The sequence below is a fragment of the Ovis aries genome, chromosome 1 (assembly GCF_016772045.2).
Source record: "Ovis aries strain OAR_USU_Benz2616 breed Rambouillet chromosome 1, ARS-UI_Ramb_v3.0, whole genome shotgun sequence".
Lineage (NCBI taxonomy): Eukaryota > Metazoa > Chordata > Mammalia > Artiodactyla > Bovidae > Ovis > Ovis aries.
In genome coordinates this window covers 204,503,267-204,525,024 of record NC_056054.1, presented here as the reverse complement: position 1 = coordinate 204,525,024, position 21,758 = coordinate 204,503,267, and the positions used below count along the sequence as shown (strand labels likewise).

Here is a 21,758-nt window from a genome sequence, read left to right as displayed (position 1 = left end):
ACACTACCATATATAAAATAGATAACCAATAGATGCCTACTGGATAGCACATGGAACTATAATCAATATTTTGTAATAACCTATAAGGGAAAAGAATCTGAAAAAGAAAAGATACACACACACACACACACACACACACACATAATCACTTTGTTGTACACCTGAAAGTAACACAACGTTGTAAATCAAGAGAAGCAAAGTAAAGTGTTAGTTGCTCAGTTGTATCCTACTTATTTCGACATGGAGCCCATCAGGCTCCTCTGTACATATAATTCTCCAGACAAAAATGGTAGAGTGGGTAGCCATTACCTTCTCCAGGGGATCTTCCCAGTCTAGGGACTGAACCTGTTCTCCTGCATTGCAGGCAGATTCTTTATGGTCTAAGTCACCAGCATAGCCCTATAACTCTACTTCAATTTAAAAAAAAATTAAATAAAGCCCAGAGCTAACACCATACTCAACCATGTAAAGTCTAATGCATTTCCTTCTAAGATCAGGAACAAGACAAGAACTCACTCTTGCCACTTTTATTCAACATAATATTGGAAGTCCTAGCCACAGCAGTAAGACAGCAGGGAAATTTAAAAGAATCCAAATTGGAAAGGAAGAAGTAAAACTCTGTTTGCAGATGACATGATACTATACATAGAAAATCCTAAAGATGCCACCAGAAAACTAACGGGCCTCATCAATGAATTCAGTAAAGTTGCAGGATACAAAATGAATATTCAGAAATCTGTTGCATTCCTGTACATTAACACAAACTACCAGAAATAGAAATTAGGAAACAATCTCATTTATAATTGCATCAAAAAATAAAATATCTAGGAATAAATCTAACTAAGGAGTTAAAGGGACCATACACAAAAATAAACTCAAAATGAATTAGAGATCTAAACGTAAGACCAGAAACTATAAAACTCCTAGAAGAAAACATAGCCAAAACACTCTCTGCCATAAATCACAGCAGGATCCTCTATGACCTACCTCCCAGAATATTGGAAATAAAAGCAAAAATAAATGGGACCTAATTAAACTTAAAAGCTTTTGTACAACAAAGGAAACTATAAGCAAGGTGAAAAGACAGCCTTCAGAATGAGAGAAAATAATAGCAAACGAAGCAACTGACAAAGAATTAATCTCAAAAATATACAAGCAGCTCAATTCTAGAAAAATAAGCGACCCAATCAAAAAATGGGCCAAAGAACTAAACAGACATTTCTCCAAAGAAGACATATAGATGGCTAACAAACACATGAAAAAATGCTCAACATCACTCATTATCAGAGAAATGCAAATCAAAACCACCATGAGGTACCATCTCATGCCAGTCAGAATAGGGGCTATCAAAGAGTCTACAAACAATAAATGCTGGAGAGGGTGCAGAGAAAAGGGAACCCTCTCACACTGTTTGTGGGAAAGCAAACTAGTACAGCCACTATCGGAGAAGGCAATGGCACCCCACTCCAGTACTCTTGCCTGGAAAATCCCATGGACAGAGGAGCCTGGTAGGCTGCAGTCCATGGGGTCGCTAAGGGTCAGACATGACTGAGAGACTTCACTTTCACTTTTCACTTTCATGCATTGGAGAAGGAAATGGCAACCCACTCAGTATTCTTGCCTGGAGAATCCCAGGGACGGGGGAGCCTGGTGGGCTGCCGTCTATGGGGTCGCACAGAGTCAGACACAACTGAAGCGACTTAGCAGCAGTAGCACAGCCGCTATGGAGAACAGTGTGGAGATTCCTTTAAAAACTGGAACTAGAACTGCCATACGATCCAGCAATCCCACTGCTGGGCATACACACCAAGGAAACCAGAATTGAAAGAGACACATGTACCCCAGTGTTCATCGCAGCACTGTTTACAACAGCCAGGACATGGAAGCAACCTGGATGTCCATCAGCAGATGAATGGATAAGAAAGTTGTCGTACATATACACAATGGAATATTATTTAGCCATTAAAAAGAATGCACTTAAATCAGTTCTGAGGTGGATGAAACTGGAGCCTGTTATACAGAGTGAAGTAAGACAGAAAGAAAAAAACCAATACAGTATACTAGCAGATATATATGGAATTTAGAAAGATGGTAATGATAACCCTATATGCAAGACAGCAAAAGAGACACAGATGTAAAGAACAGTCTTTTGGACTCTGTGGGAGAAGGTGAGGGTGGGATGATTTGAGAGAATAGCATTGAAACATGCATATTATCATATGTGAAACAGATTGCCAGTACAGGTTCGATGCATGAGACAAGGTGCTCAGGGTCACTGGGATGACCCTGAGGGATGGGATGGGGAGGGAGGTGGGAGGGGGGTTCAGGATGGGGAACATATATACATCCATGGCTGATTCATGTCATCGTATGGCAAAACCACTATAATACTGTAAAGTAATTAGCCTCCAATTAAAATAAATAAATAAATAAATTTTTTATAAAGGAGTTAAAGGGTCTGTACTGGGAAAATTATAAGACCCTGATGAAAGAAGTTGAAGACAATACAAACAAATGGAAAGATATACCAAGTTAATGGATTAAAAGAATTAGTATCATGACAGTGACCAAACTACCCAAGGCAATCTACAGATTCAATACAATCACTATCAAAATACCAAGACAATTTTTCACAGAGCTAGAGCAATTATCTTTTTTATAATTGATAATACCACTGAGTAAGAAAAGACTCCAGATATTTACAATCATTGAAGTGAAGTCGCTCAGTTGTGTCCGACTCTTTGCAACCCCATAGACTGTAGCCCACCAGGCTCCTCCATCCATGGAATTTTCTAGGCAAGAGTACTGGAGTGGGTTGCCATTTCCTTCTCCATTAGAACCTATGAATACAAGCAAGAGGCTGTGTTTTGAATGTCTAAATAAACCTGAATTATCAGAAAAAAGAAATTGAGCCCCTACCTCTCAGGATGACAAAAAGGCAGAATATAGCACAGTATTCTAAAACAATCACCTAAGCAAAATAACAAATGTCTTATACACACTAAGTCATTCTACTAGGGAGAAATGTCAGACTCCCTGGTTCTTACATAGAGAAGAACAGGAATATGGCATATTAAATTTTTTTTCCTATCCTCTAATATAATCCATTCAAATACTCCTAGCATATAAGACTTACTTGCCAACATCAAACATTTATTTATAAGTCTACGGGATATGCTCTAATTTTGAGCCTCACTTGTGTGCCTAAGGTCTGGTCCCTCAAGGTATCCTTCCAGAGGGTTCTGAAGCAAATTCATCCATCTTATACAGGACAACAGCCCAATAAGACTCCCCACTCTGAACTTCTATCCTAGAAATCAAATGAATGATTCCATTTTCCTGATTTAGGGGAGCAATTCCACAGCCAGACCAGGAAACAACACATCTTGCCTTAGCTGCTCAATCAAAGCAGCACTTTTCCTATTTATAGTATTTAAAACTACTTAAAATCAGGGGCTTTTTCCATTGCCTTCATAATAGTAAGAAGCTCAGATCAAACTCACTTCTCTGATAAGGCTGGTTTTTAAAGCTGGCAGATTGTTACAATCCCATTCAGTCTTTCGGTACAAAGGAGCAAGTCTGTTTAGAATTCACAGGCCAAATAATAATGCTGTCCTCCTCCCCTCCTCCCAAAGTAGAAATGTCAGACAGCATTCTATGAGAGAATCATAGAATATCATATCATAAAAGAGGATATGAGTCTTCTCAAGAACTATTCATCAGACTCTATGGGAGGAAAATGGATATGGAAGAATTTTTCACTTAAATAGGCTTCTCAACAGATTCATTATAGAAAAAGACCTTTAGAAATAGTAAATAATCATAAAATTCACAGTTATGAAATATGAATCTTGTTTCTTTATAATAAAATTAACTTCTCAAAATAAAATAAAATAAAATAAAAGTAACTTCTCCAAGCCCTCTCAAGTAATGAACACATAACTGTGAGTAAAACATAGAAACCAAATAGAGGAATAGGGTAATAAAAATGTATGCTTAGTTATACAAATACGATTTTTAGAAAAGCAATTGGAATTTTTAAAAAGTTGACCATTTCTGTGCCTCAGAATATTTTACTAATGCCTTTCCAAACCACTCTGTAGCCACTGAAGGCATGTTTAAAATGAGACCTCAAAATGGCAACCCACTCCAGTGTTCTTGCCTGGAGAATCCCAGGGACAGAGGAGCCTGGTGGGCTGCCATCTATGAGATCGCACAGAGTCGGACACGACTGAAGTGACTTACCAGCAGCAGCAGACATGTAAAAGCATAAAGATCTGACTGTGAATAGAATTCCTAAAGCTAAGGATCACGGCTGGTTCCTCACTGTTCCTTCCCCCCTCCACGAGTCTCCAGTGTCTGTTGCTTCGGCCACCTGATGCAAATAGCCAACTCATTAGAAAAGCCCCTAATGCTGGGAAAGATTGAAGCCAGGAGGAAAAGGGGGTGACAGAGGATGAGATGGTTGGATGGCATTACCAACTCAATAACCATGAGTTTGAGCAAATTCCAGGAGATAGTGAAGGACAGAGAAGCCCAGCGTGCTGCACTCCATGGGGTCACAAAGAGTCAGAGTCAGACATGAACAACAACAGGGCAGAATCCCCTAACTGGTCTCCCTCCCTCCCTTCCTCCCCTCCTTCTGGCCCATCCTGCATACCACCACCACTTTCATCTGGTTGCCATTTTTTCTTCCTCAGAATGTCCAATGGTCTGGTCTTGCTCACTGTGCCTAAACTTCTTAACTTGGTGGAAAACACCTTGCCCAGTTTGTCCCCAACTGTCTATCCAGATCCCATTTCTCACTACTATCTGAAAAGGATCCTCACCCTGTTATGGACAACCTCAATAGTCTGTAATTCCCTAAACAAGCTCTATTTAAAACTTCAAATCCAGTAGCGGGGGGCGGGGGTGGGGAGGTTGGAAATAGAAGCCAAGTCACTTGCTCCAGATGACACAGCTAGCAACCATAGAATCTGGATTTGAATCCAGGTTTGAGCTGTGTCCAAAGTTCTTAAACACCATCCTGTTCTCTCTCTCTGAAATGTCCCTCTCTGATCTATATGTGGAAATCTCATCCATCCGTCAAGACCACTTCACTCCTGAAGCTTTCCTTGTTTTTTCCTGTCTAAAGTGCTTCTTCTCTCTTCTGAGCTCTTATAGCATTTTCTTCACATATTTCACAGAATATCATAACAACAGAGTCATGTGAGATTCAAGATATTGTTGTATGGTCTTGTGGTCCTTTATGGCACCTAACATACCTCTCTACGCACTGATGGCACTCAGCAAAGATCTGATAAAAAACGAGCTGTGGGAAGCCTTTCAGCACTCACCCAACCCGACCACAATGAGAGATCCTCATTAATTTAAGGCACAGAGCTCTCCTTTCCCCGCCCTGAGCATCCTGTCTTTCTCCTCTCCTAGTGCATCAGTTGTGCATACATTCCTTGTTGTGTGTCATGCCACCTGCCTATAAACCATTGTGCAACCTGGGAAAAGTTCTGGTGTCTGGGAACCACTGTAACATTTAGGAAGATGCAAACTGTGATAAATAGGAATCATAAAAAGGAACAAGAGTGGTTTCATTCTTTGGAACCTGAAATGGCAACTAGGAAACAAAGTTCACGTCAAATTCTCCTTTCAAGCCTTCTTACTCATTGTCTCTGTTTTATGTTGAAAGGAACAAGGGGTGGGGCAGTGAGCTAGTATGAACAAATGCCAGGAAGAAGGAAAGAGGAATAACTGGTCAGCTACTCTTTCTCAAGAGACAAACTGCATTCTAGGAAAGGAAAATGCTACCAATTTTACAAGAAATTATGCACGAGCACAGAGCAGAAAAGGTAAATTAGGCCTAAACAGTAGCCTCTTGATTTTTCTTTCTTTCTTTCTTTTTTTTTTTGCTTGTGCGATGGGGTTTCTACCCCTTAATGCTTTCCCTCCACATTGGGCCATGTGGCACTCAATGTCTCGTCCTCACTGTGGTGGCTCAGGAAAGGCTGCAAATATAATATGAAAATGCCCCCATTTAATTTAGCATATGACTCCATCCACTGAGTAGGTACAATTAGATTGTAAGTTTAAAGCAATATAATGATAATAGGGAAGAGGCACTTCTATCTGTTACCCACCTGCCTGCTCACCCTCTTGCATGCTGCTCCTCACAGAAGTTGCTAAACTGATAGGTCAATGTTCTGGAAGGCAATTGAGCCAAAGAGGGAGACCAAGTTCAACTCCCTAAAACTCCGGGAGGAAAAGGCAGGAGTGAGAAGTTGGGTTCCCCTCTCTCTCTCAGTGTCCTGCTTCTCACCATATAACAAACACCCTTTGATTGAAATGAACCGGATCAGAACTGGAAATTTCACCAACATTACTTCTTGAGAAACTACCATGTGCTGAACTAGAAGGGAAAAAAAGAAAAGAAGCATTGGCCCCTATTCTTGAGTAGTTCACAGTCTAATAGGAGAAGCAGAAATAATTTTCATATACCATAGCATTATACAAGGGGTACTGTGGAAATACAGAGTCTGTGGAAATAAAGAGTCTGTAAGAGCAGAATTTGGGTCAAGGCAAGTTTCCATGAAAAAGTGAGATCAGACTGAGGGCTGATGATTTTGCAAGAGTCAGCCAGGCCCAGAAGGATGGCAGAGGTGGTCCTGCAGAGAGAACCATGTAAGCAAAGCCCAGAGATGTACAGCATCCTTCTCTCAAACCAACAAAGTCCAAATCCTCTCCTGTCTATATAATGTCTACAATACTCTTGGATCAGAGATAAAGAATAAGGTAAAATATAATTTAAGCACTGACCTTTGAAGAAATGCACTAAAAATAAATCCATAGCTTTCTCTGAGGAAGAAAAAAGGGTAAAAAAAAAAAATCTTAGAGTGGGTTTGGTTAAAGCAAACTAATTAACTTCCTAATCTCTGCAGGTGGGATCAGGCCCCAGGTGGACTTTTAATCACAGAGTTTACCTCTAAATCATATGAGGCAGATGGAAAGCAAGCAAAACAGCACACCCCTGGCTGTTGTGTAAACTCCTAACCACAAAGCATTTAAGTAACAGACAGTATCATAAGCAACACAGACCCATGGAGGGTAAGGCCTTTATGGGCTAAGTCTGCTCCCCAGGGAGTTTGGACTCCACAGTCAGCTCCACCTCTGTCTGTGAAATATTTGTCACCAATATGAACTCTGTCCCACATCCCATCCCTAGGAGACCTGGCTATTTATTGACTTAGTGGTATAAATATGTGAGACCTAGGCCCAAGAGTGTAGAAGTAGCAGATGCCCCAAAATATCTCTGTTTCAATCTCAGCTATAGGCACAGTTTTAATTTCTGGACTTTTAGTTTCCTTGCTCTGTGACTTCTCCATCTGACAATGATAGTTATAAAATCTACCCTTAAATTCCTTATTTAGGAGAAATAAATGAAGTGACTCCTAACTTGGCTTGAGCCTCCTGAGCAGCAGCCAGGTGTCTTAGACAACAGGCCCCAGGAAACCAGGATCACCTTAATCTACAGCAATGAACCTGAAGGAACAAACTCAGCGTTAGTTAGTCAATCAATTTTTCATTCACTTAACAATGTTTATTAAGCACTTCATGAGTACACACCATAATAAAACTGATGTTCATGTAACTTTGTTTTCTAGTCTCTTTCCACATCCCTTGTTTTGACTGATGGATAAGCGAAATTGGCCATAACACAGCAGTGTGAGCTGGGCTCATGGAAGATCCCATCCCAGCCCAGTACTACCATGTGGGAAATTCAGGATAAACCCAGTGACAAGGAAGGCAGCAGAGTATTGTGTTCAGCTCACCTGGGGACACTAGTTAGGTAGGTCATGACATTCAGGAAGTCTTCATCTGGGATGTGCTTGAACCCCACAAACTCTGGAAAAGTGATGATGGGGGCACCATCTTTCCCTCGGCCTCCTGCAACAAAAATGGGTAGTCAAGATGTTAACAAAATGTTTTCAAAATGTTTACCTCTGCAAGTAAAGGACTCAGGCTAATATCAACTTGAGATGTGCATCGGTCTCCCCCTTTTTTGTCTGTATTATTTTAGAGCAGGAAGTGGGAAAGTTGACACTGAATTATTTCAAACAAGCCTCTCTTCTTCAAGCTTGTTCAGGAGTGTTGTGAGAATTCAATTTTTTTAATCCTTTGAAGATAGTTACTATATAAAAGACAACACTGATTTATTTTCATATAGGTGGAATAGTAAATAATGCCAACACAAATACATAATATTGCTCTTCATTTATGTAGTTCAGTTCAGTTCAATCTCTCAGTTGTGTCCAACTCTTTGCAACTCCATGAACCACAGCACGCCAGACCTCCCTGTCCATCACCAACTCCCAGAATTTACCCAAACTCATGTCCATTGAGTCAATGATGCCATCCAACCATCTCATCCTCTGTTGTCCCCTTCTCCTCCCACCTTCAATCTTTCCCATCATCAGGGTCTTTTCAAATGAGTCAGGTATTTGCATCATGTGGCCAAAGTATTGGAGTTTCAGCTTCAACACCAGTCCTTCCAATAAACATCCAGGACTGATCTTCTTTAGGATGGACTGGTTGGATCTCCTTGCAGTCTAAGGGACTCTCAAGAGTCTTCTCCAACACCACAGTTCAAAAGCATCAGTTCTTCCCTGCTCAGCTTTCTTTATAGTCCAACTCTCACATCCATACATGACTACTGGAAAAACCATAGCCTTGACTGGACAGACCTTTGTTGACCTTTTTAATATGCTGTCTACTTTGGCCATAACTTTCCTTCAGCAAATATCAAATGTAAAATTGTATGGAGGTTAAGAGAGCTGGCTCTAGGGACTTCCCTGGCAGTCCAGTGGTTAGGATTCCATGCTTCTACTGCAGGGGGCACAGGTTTAATCCCTATTCAGGGAACTAAGATCCTACATGTTGTGCAGTGTGATCAAAAAAGAGAAAAAGAGAAAGAGTTGGCTCTAAAATCAGACAACTTTATTCAAGTTCTTCTTTACCTCTTAATTTCTATTTGATTTTATGCAAGATAGTTAATTAAACAGAAGTTTCCTTTTACATGCAAAATATGTATCTGGTAAAGCATCTGTCTACAATGTGGGAGACCTGGGTTCGATCCCTGGGTCAGGAAGTTCCCTGGAGAAGGAAATGACAACCCACTCCAGTACTCTTGCCTAGAAAATCCCATGGACGGAGGAGCCTGGTGTCCATGGGGTCGCAAAGAGTCAGACACGACTGAGCGACTTTACTTTCTTTCTTTCCTTTTATATGCAAATATGTATCTATGTAATAGGAATATTACCTATACCTTCCTCAAAAGGTATTGTAAGGATTAAGTGAGAACATATATGAAAAGCACTTTAGCAGACTATTTATTATATATAAGTGCTCCATAAATGGTAACCTTTATTATGGTTATATTCTTGCAAGACAAGGCTTCCCTGGTGGCTCAGATGGTAAAAAAATCTGCCAGCAATTCAGGAGACCAGGGTTCAATGCCTGGGTTGGGAAGATCCACTGAAGAAGGGAATGGCAACCCACTCCAGTGTTCTTGCCTGGAGAATCCCCATGGACAGAGGAGCCTGGTAGGCTATAGTCCATGAGGTCACAAAGAGTCAGACAGGACTGAGTGACTAAGCACCCATTGTTAAGCACATTCTTGCAAGGTAGCTGCCCTTGGATAACTCATAAACAGATATAAGACATCCCTGTGAGAACAAAAGCATAAAATAAGTATTTAAATATTTTATTCATTAAAGCAGATGCCACTAGACTAGATAGATTATATTTCCCAATCTCTTTGCAGCTAGATGTACCCACAAGACTATGTTCCAGCCCCATGGTTCCCAAACAGGGATACACAGTGAACTCACAAAAGTGCCATGAGTATTTTAGATTTAGGGGGAAAACAGCATTAGTTGGCATCTGTCAGATGCCACGCTTCCTGCTAGCTTGCAGTAGTTTGGAATTTCAACATTAAATTGTGCAGTATTTTTTCGAATGGCATTACATCTTTGGAGAACTGAGGGTTTGGTGGCTGATGGTGTTAAACGCAAGTGTAATATGAAAATCAGTGTGAAATAGGAAATTTAAGTGGTGATATCCAGACTGATTCCAAGGTTTGAGATCACTGTGGTTCTCTAAAAATGAAAGTTAAATCTGACTTTTTCTTTCAACTATGTGTATCTATTTTTTTCAAATAGCTACTAAGTTGTCAGGACATATAGACTTAAGTTGTATAACCTGTCAGGTATTGCTTTTGGCCAAAAAGGACTGTGAAAAATTGACTAAGATGCGAAGGCACTAAGGACTAAGGAACTTGGAGCACTTGTACCCCAGGCAGAGGGACATGAGCCGAAATGCTGGGAGCACCTTCCATGCTGTGCCCATGGAGGGAGGCTACTTCCAGTGAAATGGAGCTCACAAGTGAAGCCAATTACAAATGACTGCACATATTTTGTATATCTAACGCAAGAGTCATCAGTACATGGTGTGGTTTAACGAGGACTGTATGATTACTGAGGGTGTGGAATCAATGAAGAAATTACAGGAAAAGGAGACTGAAAGAAGCAAAGGCAGGCACCTCTCCTAAGGAGAGAGACTCCTGGCCTGCTCTGTGGAGAATCCAGGTCATGTTGCCAGCCTATCTAATGGCAGTGCCATTAAGACCATCCAACCCACTCTGCTGCTCTCAATCCACACCTGGATTCTTCCAATTATACTATGATATCCCATGCATGTTTGTTTCATGGGAGAGAAAGTGCTACCTAGCAAACGTGAGTGTTTCTATCATGGAAAGAATAAGTCAGCATTGTGGTTTTTCTACACAAGTCTCTTGTACGTTTTGTTAACATGAGTCTTGTGCTCCCAGAGACCAATCACTCTGTGATATTTGTCTCAATGACCAGTCATCTCCAGGAAATGCCTCTTGATTAATCCTATACACTTAAAAAAAAAAAAAACAACCTGAAGATTAGGTGTTTGACAAGGAGACTGAGCTACCTTGCTACATTGACTGAAAACAATCTAGATGAGGATGCTATTAGCTTTCAACTAAAATATATTCTTCTTTCTAGTTTCACAATCAGAGGGGTTTGCGAGAAATGTGAATTAAGAGAAGTTACATGTTGAGTAAGGCTAAATTTAGAATGCATTATAACACTATACTAATTGTATAAACAATATCTGCCAAGAAAATGGCTAAAACATTTCAAGGAACCAAAACACTGTAAAATATTCATAAGGATATACCTTTTCGTGATTTAATCTTTTCATTAACTAAAATTAAAGGTTCAGTTCAGTTCAGTCGCTCAGTCATGTTCGACTCTTTGCGACCCCATGTATTGCAGCACGCCAGGCCTCCCTGTCCATTACCAACTCCCAGAGTTCACTCAGACTAATGTCCATCGAGTCAGTGATGCCATCCAGCCATCTCATCCTCTGTCGTCCCCTTCTCCTCCTGCCCCCAATCCCTCCCAGCATCAGAGTCTTTTCCAGAGTCAACTCTTCACATGAGGTGGCCAAAGTACTGGAGTTTCAGCTTCAGCATCATTCCTTCCAAAGAAATCCCAGGGTTGATCTCCTTCAGAATGGACTGGTTGGATCCCCTTGCAGTCCAAGGGACTCTCAAGAGTCTTCTCCAACACCACAGTTCAAAAGCATCAATTCAGTGCTCAGCCTTCTTCACAGTCCAACTCTCACATCCATACATGACCACTGGAAAACCATAGCCTTGACTAGACAGAGCTTAGTCGGCAAAGTCATATCTCTGCTTTTGAATATACTATCTAGGTTGGGCATAACTTTTCTTCCAAGGAGTAAGTGTCTTTTAATTTCATGGCTGCAGTCACCATCTGCAGTGATTCTGGAGCCCCCCAAAATAAAGTCTGACACTGTTTCCACTGTTTCCCCATCTATTTCCCATGAAGTGATGGGACCGGATGCCATGATCTTCGTTTTCTGAATGTTGAGCTTTAAGCCAACTTTTTCACTCTCCTCTTTCACTTTCATCAAGAGGCTTTTTAGTTCCTCTTCACTTTCTGCCATAAGGGTGGTGTCATCTGCATATCTGAGGTTATTGATATTTCTCCCAGCAATCTTGATTCCAGCTTGTGTTTCTTCCAGTCCAGCGTTTCTCATGATGTACTCTGCATAGAAGTTAAATAAGCAGGGTGACAATATACAGCCTTGATGTACTCCTTTTCCTATTTGGAACCAATCTGTTGTTCCATGTCCAGTTCTAACTGTTGCTTCCTGACCTGCATACAGATTTCTCAAGAGGCAGGTCAGGTGGTCTGCTATTCCCATCTCTTTCAGAATTTTCCACAGTTTATTGTGATCCACACAGTCAAAGGTGTTGGCATAGTAAATAAAGCAGAAATAGATGTTTTTCTGGAACTCTCTTGCTTTTTCCATGATCCAGTGGATGCTGGCAATTTGATCTCTGGTTCCTCTGCCTATTCGAAAACCAGCTTGAATATCAGGAAGTTCACAATTCACGTATTGCTGAAGCCTGGCTTGGAGAATTTTGAGCATTACTTTACTAGCGTGTGAGATGAGTGCAGTTGTGAGGTAGTTTGAGCATTCTTTGGCATTGCCTTTCTTTGGGATTGGAAGGAAAACTGACCTCTTCCAGTCCTGTGGCCACTGCTGAGTTTTCCAAATTTGCTGGCATATTGAGTGCATCACTTTCACAGCATCATCTTTCAGGATTTGAAATAGCTCAACTGGAATTCCATCACCTCCACTAGCTTTGTTCGTAGTGATGCTTTCTAAGGCCCACTTGACTTCACATTCCAGGATGTCTGGCTCTAGATGAGTGATCACACCATTGTGATTATCTGGGTCGTGAAGATCTTTTTTGTACAGTTCTTCCGTGTATTCTTGCCACCTCTTCTTGAATATCTTCTGCTTCTATTAGGTCCATACCATTTTTGTCCTTTATTGAGCCCATCTTTGCATGAAATGTTCCCTTGGTATCTCTAATTTTCTTGAAGAGATCTCTAGGCTTTCCCATTCTGTTGTTTTCCTCTATTTCTTTGCATTGATTGCTGAAGAAGGCTTTCTTATCTCTTCTTGCTATTCTTTGGAACTCTGCATTCAGATGCTTATATCTTTCCTTTTCTCCTTTGCTTTTTGCTTCTCTTCTTTTCACAGCTATTTGTAAGGCCTCCCCAGACAGCCATTTTGCTTTTTTGCATTTCTTTCCCATGGGGATGGTCTTGATCCCTGTCTCCTGTACAATGTCATGAACCTCATTCCATAGTTCATCAGGCACTCTATCTATCAGATCTAGTCCCTTAAATCTATTTCTCACTTCCACTGTATAATCATAAGGGATTTGATTTAGGTCATACCTGAATGGTCTAGCGGTTTCCCCTACTTTCTTCAATTTAAGTCTGAATTTGGTAATAAGGAGTTCATGATCTGAGCCACCGTCAGCTCCTGGTCTTGTTTTTGTTGACTGTATAGAGCTTCTCCATCTTTGGCTGCATAGAATATAATCAATCTGATTTTGGTGTTGACCATCTGATGATGTCCATGTGTAGAGTCTTCTCTTGTGTTGTTGGAAGAGGGTGTTTGCTATGACCAGTGCATTTTCTTGGCAAAACTCTATTAGTCTTTGCCCTGCTTCATTCTGCATTCCAAGGCTAAATTTGCCTGTTACTCCAGGTGTTTCTTGACTTCCTACTTTTGCATTCCAGTCCCCTGTAATGAAAAGGACATCTTTTTGGGTGTTAGTTCTAAAAGGTCTTGTAGGTCTTCATAGAACCATTCAACTTCAGCTTCTTCAGCGTTACTGGTTGGGGCATAGACTTGGATTACCATGATATTGAATGGTTGCCTTGGAAACGAACAAATGGAGATCATTCTGTCGTTTTTGAGATTGTATCCAAGTACTGCATTTCGGACTCTTTTGCTGACCATGATGGCTACTCCATTTCTTCTGAGGGATTCCTGCCCGCAGTAGTAGATATAATGGTCATCTGAGTTAAATTCACCCATTCCAGTCCATTTTAGTTCACTGATTCCTAGAATGTCAACGTTAACTCTTGCCATCTCTTGTTTGACCACTTCCAATTTGCCTTGACTCATGGACCTGACATTCCAGGTTCCTATGCAATATTGCTCTTTACAGCATTAAATTAAAGGTATTCATGCCTAACTAGAGAAAGATGGGTAGAGTTTTCTTATATCATGGTTAACACTGAGAACAAACACCAGAAAGTCAGGGGGTTAACTGGGGACACCACATGCTATTAACCTTTAGTCTGTTAGTCTTAGAGGCAGAATCACCAAGGAAACAAAACTAGGCCTCCATCCACTACAAGGCAGTCAGTGCCACCTTGTGAGGGAGCATGGAAATGCAGAAGGAAGAAAGACTGCAGCAAAGAAGCCCATTTAAGGAAGGTAAATAAAACCAGACTCCTAGGAACTAAGTATGATGGTGACTTAATAAAATAAACTTTAGTCCTCTGGTATAATTTTGGTACATAAAGAGGACTAATTTTATTGCAGAAAATACTAGCGATACTTGGCCTACATAAGACCATTCCTTTCAGGGTCTGGGTTTAGAGGAGAATTTGGAACTTTGAGAAATCCCATAGGAAGATGGTGAAGAGCAACAGTGGGAGAGACAGTGAAATGGTTACTGCTATTTGCCTTTCAGTAACTATTTTCCCTTTCTCTTCCCTTCTCCCCCCAAAAACTGATAAATAAATAAATCATGAATCAGGGCACTGGGGATCTGTTCTAACTCACATTGGCCTAACCTAAGAAACACATTATTTAAGTGTGTAAGCCCTTCAAATAGTGTTTCCTCCTGCTATTATTTTTTTTCATAATAGCAAAAGATGTTTATCAGTTTTCACAATCAATAACCAGACAAAAAATAAAAGATAATTACAATCGCAGGCCATAATGGAAACATGATTAACCTAATAATATAAAACAAATACATACAATTTCAGGGGTTAATTAGAGTGATGTGTAAGTGGAAATGCATACATACACATGTTCTCATCTTCCCAGCCAGTCTATGTCTTTTGGTTGGTGCATTTAATCCATTTACAGTTAAGGTAATTATAGATGAATATGATTCTGCTGGGCTTCCCTGGTGGCTCAGATGGTAAAGAATTCACCTGCAATGCAGGAAACCTGGGTTCTATCCCTGGGATGGGAAGATACCCTGGAGGAGGGCATGGCAATCCCTTCCAGGATTCTTGCCTGGAGAATCCCACTGATAGTGAAGCATGGTGGACCACAGTCCATGGGGTCACAAAGAGTCAGACATGACTGAGCAACTAAGCACACACATGATCCTGCTGGGCTTACCAGGAGGCACTAGTGGTAAAGAACCTGCTTGCCAATGCAGGTAGACATAACAGACCCGAGTTCGAGCTCTGGTTTGGGGAGATCCCCTGGAGGAGGACACAGCAACCCATTCCAGTATTCTTGCCCGGAGAACCCCATGGACAGAGGAGCCTGGCAGGGTTCAGTTCAAAGGGTCACAAAGAGTTGGACACAACTGAAGCAACTCACATGAATGCACACACGTATAATCCTATTGTCATTTTCTTAATTGTTTGCAGTTTATTTTGTGTATGTCTTTTCCTTCTCTTGTGTTTCCTCCCTAGAGAAGTTCCTTTAGCATTTGTTGTAAAGCTGGTTTGGTGGTACTGAATTCTCTTAACTTTGATTGTCTAGAAAGTTTTTGATTTTTCCCTCAAATCTGAATGAAAGTCTTGCTAGGTAGAGTATTCTTGGTTGTAGATTCTTCCCTTTCATCACTTTAAATGTATGACACCATTCCCTTCTGGCTTGTAGAGTTTCTGTTGCGAAATCAGCTGATAACTTTATGGGAGTTTCCTTGTATGTTGTCATTTTTCCCTTGTTGCTTTTAATATTTTATCTTTGTCTTTAATTTTCATCATTTTGATACAATATGTCTTGGTGTGTTCCTCCTTGGGTTTATCCTGCATGGGACTCTCTGTGTTTCCTGGACTTGGTTGACTATTTCCTTTCCCATGTTAGGGAAGTTTATCCTATTATTTCTTCAAATATTTTCTTGGGTCCTTTCTCTCTCTCTACTCCTTCTGGGCCTCCTATCACGCGAATGTTGGTGCATTTAATGTTGTCCCAGAGGTCTCTTAGGCTGTCTTACTTTTATTCATTCTTTTTTCTATATTCTGTTCTGTGGTGGTGATTTCCACCATTCTGTCCTCCAGGTCACTTATCCGTTCTTCTGCCTAAGTTACTCTGCTACCTATTCCTTCTAGTGTATTGTTCATTGTTTTCCTGAGATCCTGGATCATCCTCACTATCATTATTCTGAATTCTTTTTCTGGAAGGTTGCCTATCTCCACTTCACATGGTTATTTTTCTGGGGTCTTATCTTGTCCCTTTATCTGGGACAAAACCCTCTGCTTTCTCATCTTGGTTAATTTTCCATGATGTGGTTTAGGTTCTAGCTGCTCTTGAGGCTTCCCTGATGGCTCAGTGGTAAATAATCTGCCTGCAATGCAAGAGACTGCCTTGAATGCAGGAGACATGGTTTTGATCCCTGGCTCAGGAAGATCTCCTGGAGGAGCACACGGCAACCCACTCCAGTATTCTTGCTGGAGAATTTCATGGACAGAGGAGCCTGGCAGTCTATAGTCCATAGGGTTGCAGAAGTGGACACGACTGAAGCAACTTAGTGCTCACGCATGTTGCGGGACTATGGTTCTTCTTGCTTCTTCTGTCTGCCTCTGGTGGATGAGGTTAAGAGGCTTGTCTAAGCTTCCTGATGGGAAGGACTGGTGATGAGAAAAACTGGGTCTTACTCTGGTGGGCAGGGCCATGCTCAGTAAAACTTTAATCCAATGACCTGCTGATGGCTGGGATCGTACTCACTCTCTATTAGTTGTTCTGCCTGAGGCGATCCAGTCCTGGGGTCTATGGGCTTAATGGTGATCTCCAAGAGGTCTTATGCCAAGTGGCCCCGTCCAGGACTGCTGCTGCCAATGCCCATCTCCACAAAGAGCCACGGCTGACCCACATGTCCACAAGAGACCCTCCATCACTAGCAGGTAGTTTTGGTTCAGTCTCCTGTATGATCACTGCTCCTTTCCCCTGGGTCTTGGTGTGAAGATTTTGTTTGTGCCCTCCAAGACTGGAGTCTCTGTTCCCCGTAGTCCTGTGGAAGTTCTATAATTAAATTCCACTGGCCTTCAAAGTCATATTCCCTGGGGATTCTCTGTACCTTTGCTGGATCTATAGACTGGGAAGCCTGACATGAGGCTCAGAACTTTCACAAGAGTGGGAGAATTTCTCTGGTATTATTGTTCTCCTGATTGTGGGTCACTCACCTGGCAGGTATGGGATTTGATTTTATCATGATTGCACCCTTCCTACCATCTTGGTTCAGCTTCTTTGTCTTTAGATGTGGGGCATCTTTTTTGTTGTTGTTGTTCCACCATCCTCCTGTTGATGGTTGTTCAATAGCTAATTGCAATTTTGGTGCTCTCCCAGGAGATGAGTGCACATCCTTCTACTCTTGAACCAGATGCTTCCTGCTATTATTTTTAAAGGGATTAAAATTCTTATTGTAAGTGGCTATATGACACAGTTCTGGAATGAGACAAAAGCAGAAGGCTACCAAGAGCTCTAGGAAAGTTATTGCTCTCTTGGCAAAAGGAACAGAAGGCAGCATTGCTTCTTTTCCTTCTTCCTGTTTTGGATACAGACTTGATGTCTGGAGCTGTAGCAGCCATCTTAGGGTCAAGACTTACCTCCAGGCCTATTATGCATTGAGTTGGCCAAAAAGTTCATTTGGATTTTTCCATCTGGTCAACCCAAAAGTTTAAAAACAAACATATCCTATAGTCTACATTTTTTTGTAGCCAAATACTATGCTAAGCACTATCCTTAAAACAACCCACTTTACAGATGAAAAACCCTGCTCAGAGCAACCTACTAATTGTGTTGGAATAAGAACCTAGATTGTCTGAGTTCAAAGGCTAGTGTCTTCATCACACTAACCTGTTTATATTTTCTTGATTCCTAGCTAAGTGCCTGAACTTAGAATATCCCAAGTTCATTGGGGTACATGAAAGTTGTCTTCCACGGTCAGAGCCACCAGATACCCTAGCCCTGTCTACTATCCAATTCCTGCTGATGGCCCTGTTGGTATCACCATCCAGACACTTCAAACCATCTGGCCACAAATCTGGGTGAGGCATCATGCAATGAGCCCTACTCTTCAATGAGCCAGAGGAGCACACTCACACAGCACAGTAGGCCAGGCACCTGTCGCCTAACTGAGAAAAAGGCTCCATCCCCTCCTTCACAGCATCCCTGGTTGATGGGGGCACTGGCTCTCTCTAGATCTCAGTGGAATCTGTAGATAAGTCCACAGCTGGGACATCTTCACTCTGCTTATCTGAATCAGGAAAAGTGCTGTGACTCAGAGCAGAGGCCAGGGCTTGGCTGCCATGGAAAAAGCCTAACTGAGGAGATTCCTATTTTACAACCACAGCTACCCAGGCACCCACAACAGCCCCGTTGCTGACATTTGCTGCCTCTGTCAGGTAAGTAGGGAAGTTAAAGATGAGAAGCAGGCCTGCTAATTCCAAAAAATACCTGCTGACTCAGAGAACCCCATGGCTGCTGATATTTTTCTTGATTTGTAGTGTGGCAAATTCTATCACAGCTAATCCTGCTTTTCTCTCAAAGGAAGGGCAACTGTGAGGCAACAAGTTGACAAGCTCAGAAATGAAAGGATTACCTTTGTCCAGTCAAAGTGCCTCTCCTAAAGCAGAGGTATCCTCTTGGGCCAGTGTGAGTTTTCAGTTCTATGTTCTACATTAAAGAGTGACAGTTATCTCTACTTCTGACCTAATTGTGGTATTATATACACTATCACTGTATGGTTTTGGTCCCTTATAAAAACAGTCATACTGAAAACATGTTTGGTAATATAGAAATAAACACTTTTGAGAGACTAAAATTTATCAGGAAAAAAGAGCAAACATTTAATTAGCAGTTGCAATATTAAGCATTTTTCTTACATTATGCTTTAATCCTCAAAATTATGATGATCCTATTCACTACACAAAGTGAGGAAAGTGAAGCTTAGACAAATAAATTACCCAACATGATACAGCCAGTCAGTAGCAGAATCTAACCATATCTAGAGCTGTCTGGTACAGTTTACAATTTTCCCTAAACTGCCTCTAAGAAATAAACAGAAAAAAATGCCTCAATGTTACTCGAAAGCAATAACTTTGGATATTTAAGTGTATCAATCAGCCACTGGATTCCTTTCCCAGATGAATCATTGTGTAATTTTATATGCTAGAATTATGAACTGAGTTGAGGCATTACAGTTTTGGTGTAAGACTATAGGAATCTATCCTGCCCACCCCATCGTCCATTCCAGACCTTGATGCATGTTGGCCTTGGGCCTTCTGTAACACGGGGCCATAGCAGAAGTTGCCAGAAATCCAGAGCCTGTCCCCATGCTGCCTTCTGTTGTGCACCATCCTAGGCTCACTGCAGGAAGTTATGACACTGCACCTACAGGAGGCTGGCCAGGCACTGCTACCAGGGTCAAGACAGTGGTGCCTAGACTGGGGATGTGGGGAGAAGGGAGTCCACCAGCCTCACAGAACAGACCAGGAGGACTTAGGTCATTTCAGCCTCAGCAGATATGTTCTAGTCTCTGTTCTAAGCATTAGCAATACAGGAAGAAATTTTTAAAATGTGGTTGTTTGGTTGCTCAGTAATGTCCAACTCTTTGCAACCCCATGGACTGCAGCATGCCAGGCTTCTCTCTCCTTTACCATCGCCTGGAGCTTGCTCAAATTCTTGTCCACTGAGTTGGTGATGCCATCCAACCATCTCATCTTCTGTTCTCAATCTTCCCCAGCATCACCATCAGCTCTTTGCATCACCTCATTTAAAAATGAGAACCCTATATTTATGGAGTTTTCAGTGACTATCTAAACAATGACCAATGTAGTGGGTGGGGAGAGCACAGAATTCCATAGAATGTTCTGCGTTGTGTAAGATGCTCCCACCTAGGACACCAACTGTGAAATGCGGAGTGATATCCTAACATTGGAAATTGAATTTCTCTCAGATTCAGTAGGAGAGAATAGGAGTTTGTTGTTGTTTAGCCACTAAACCATGTCTGATTCTTTGCAACCCTATGGAAGGTAGCCTGCCAGGCTCTTCTGTCCATTGGATTTCCCAGGCAAGAATACTGGAGTGGGTTGCCATTTCCTTCTCCAGAGGATCTTCCCAACCCAGGGATCAAACCTGGATCTGTGTTAGCAAGTAGATTGTTTACCACTGAGCCACTTGGGAAGCCCATGAGGAGTTTGGGGTAAAGTAAAAAAGATTTAGAGAAAGGGAAAAAATGTGATGATTTTTGCATCATATTTTATAGAATAAAATTCATGCCAACTACACATTCTTTCTGTGATATAGCTAAGATGACTTTGTTGCTTTTTTTTTTTTTTCAGAACAGATATAAAGGGAGAGTGACTTGCCACCTTATTTCTCTGTAATATGTGCTGAGGACACCTAATCTCATTAACCCATGCTTCTAAGAAAGGTTTAACTATAATTCAGGATTGGTCTGTACCTCCAGTTTCAGTAAAGTCATGTCACCCTGGGCTAAGAGAATAAAAAAGAATAGTATTCTAGTAATGGCAAATTTTCAGGGTTATACCTATGCTCAGAAAATTTCTAGCATTAAAAAGAATTTTTTTAAAAAAATTTTTGGTTGTTTTGGGTCTTTGTTGTTGCATACAGGCTTTCACTATTTGTGGTAAGCAGGGGCTACTCTTCATTGCAATAAATGGGCTTCTAATTGTGGTGGCTTCTCTTGAAATTTCTAGCCTTTGATTAATGTTGTTGCTACTGCTAAGTCACATCAGTTGTGTCCAACTCTGTGCGACCCCATAGACAGCAGCCCACCAGGCTCCCATTCTCCAGGCAAGAATACTGGGGTGGGTTGCCATTTCCTCCTCCAGTGCATGAAAGTGAAAAGTGAAAGTGAAGCCACTCAGTCATGTCTGACTCTTTGCGACCCCATAGACTGTAGCCTACCAGGCTCCTCCGTCCATGGGATTTCCCAGGCAAGAGTACAGAGTGGGTTGCCATTGCCTTCTCCGTTGATTAATGTTAGTCTTTCTTTATTCCTAATCAAATGCTTAATGAAAATTGATGTATTTAAATTAGATCCATTAGAGATAAGAATAAAAGACAAATCTCTCAGAGAACAAATTACCTCAGCAACATTCATAAACTCTTAAAACCAAGATTGTCTTAAGGTTGGATCTTGGTAGAACATTCAATGAGAATATTGGAAGAACATCATGGTGGCAGCTAATGTCATACTTGTTTCTTTTTCTGTCCTCAAAAACTTCAGCTCTATTCTCTACAACCTCAAAGAAATGTATTCCTTGGGAAAGATCAAATCTCACCCAACAGCAAAAGGAGTAACATCTATGAGATCCCACCCTCCTCCTGCTGGACAGTCCTCAGCTCATTCTAGTCCTGGGTGAGGCTTTGGGGATGACTGAGAAGTGAAGTAGCTCAGTGGTGTGTGACTCTTTGCAATCTGACTCTTTGCGATCCCATGGACTGTATAGCCTAGCAGGCTCCTCGGCCTATGGAATTTTCCAGGCAAGAGGACCAGAGTGGGTTGCCATTTCCTTCTCTAGGGGATCTTCCCCATCTGGGGATCGAACACAGGTCTCCTG

General features: G+C 41.4%; 1 protein-coding gene across 7 annotated transcripts in view; it reads right to left on the bottom strand.

The window, feature by feature from the left end:
• Window positions 1-21,758, bottom strand: part of MCF2L2 (MCF.2 cell line derived transforming sequence-like 2) — a 288,114-nt gene that overhangs the window by 207,803 nt on the left and 58,553 nt on the right. For all 7 annotated transcript variants that reach the window (XM_042233901.2, XM_027957913.3, XM_060419927.1 and 4 more), the window contains exon 3: window positions 7,821-7,935. In XM_042233901.2, coding sequence (XP_042089835.1) covers window positions 7,821-7,935 — 115 coding nt within the window. The remainder of the gene's footprint in view (window positions 1-7,820; window positions 7,936-21,758) is intronic.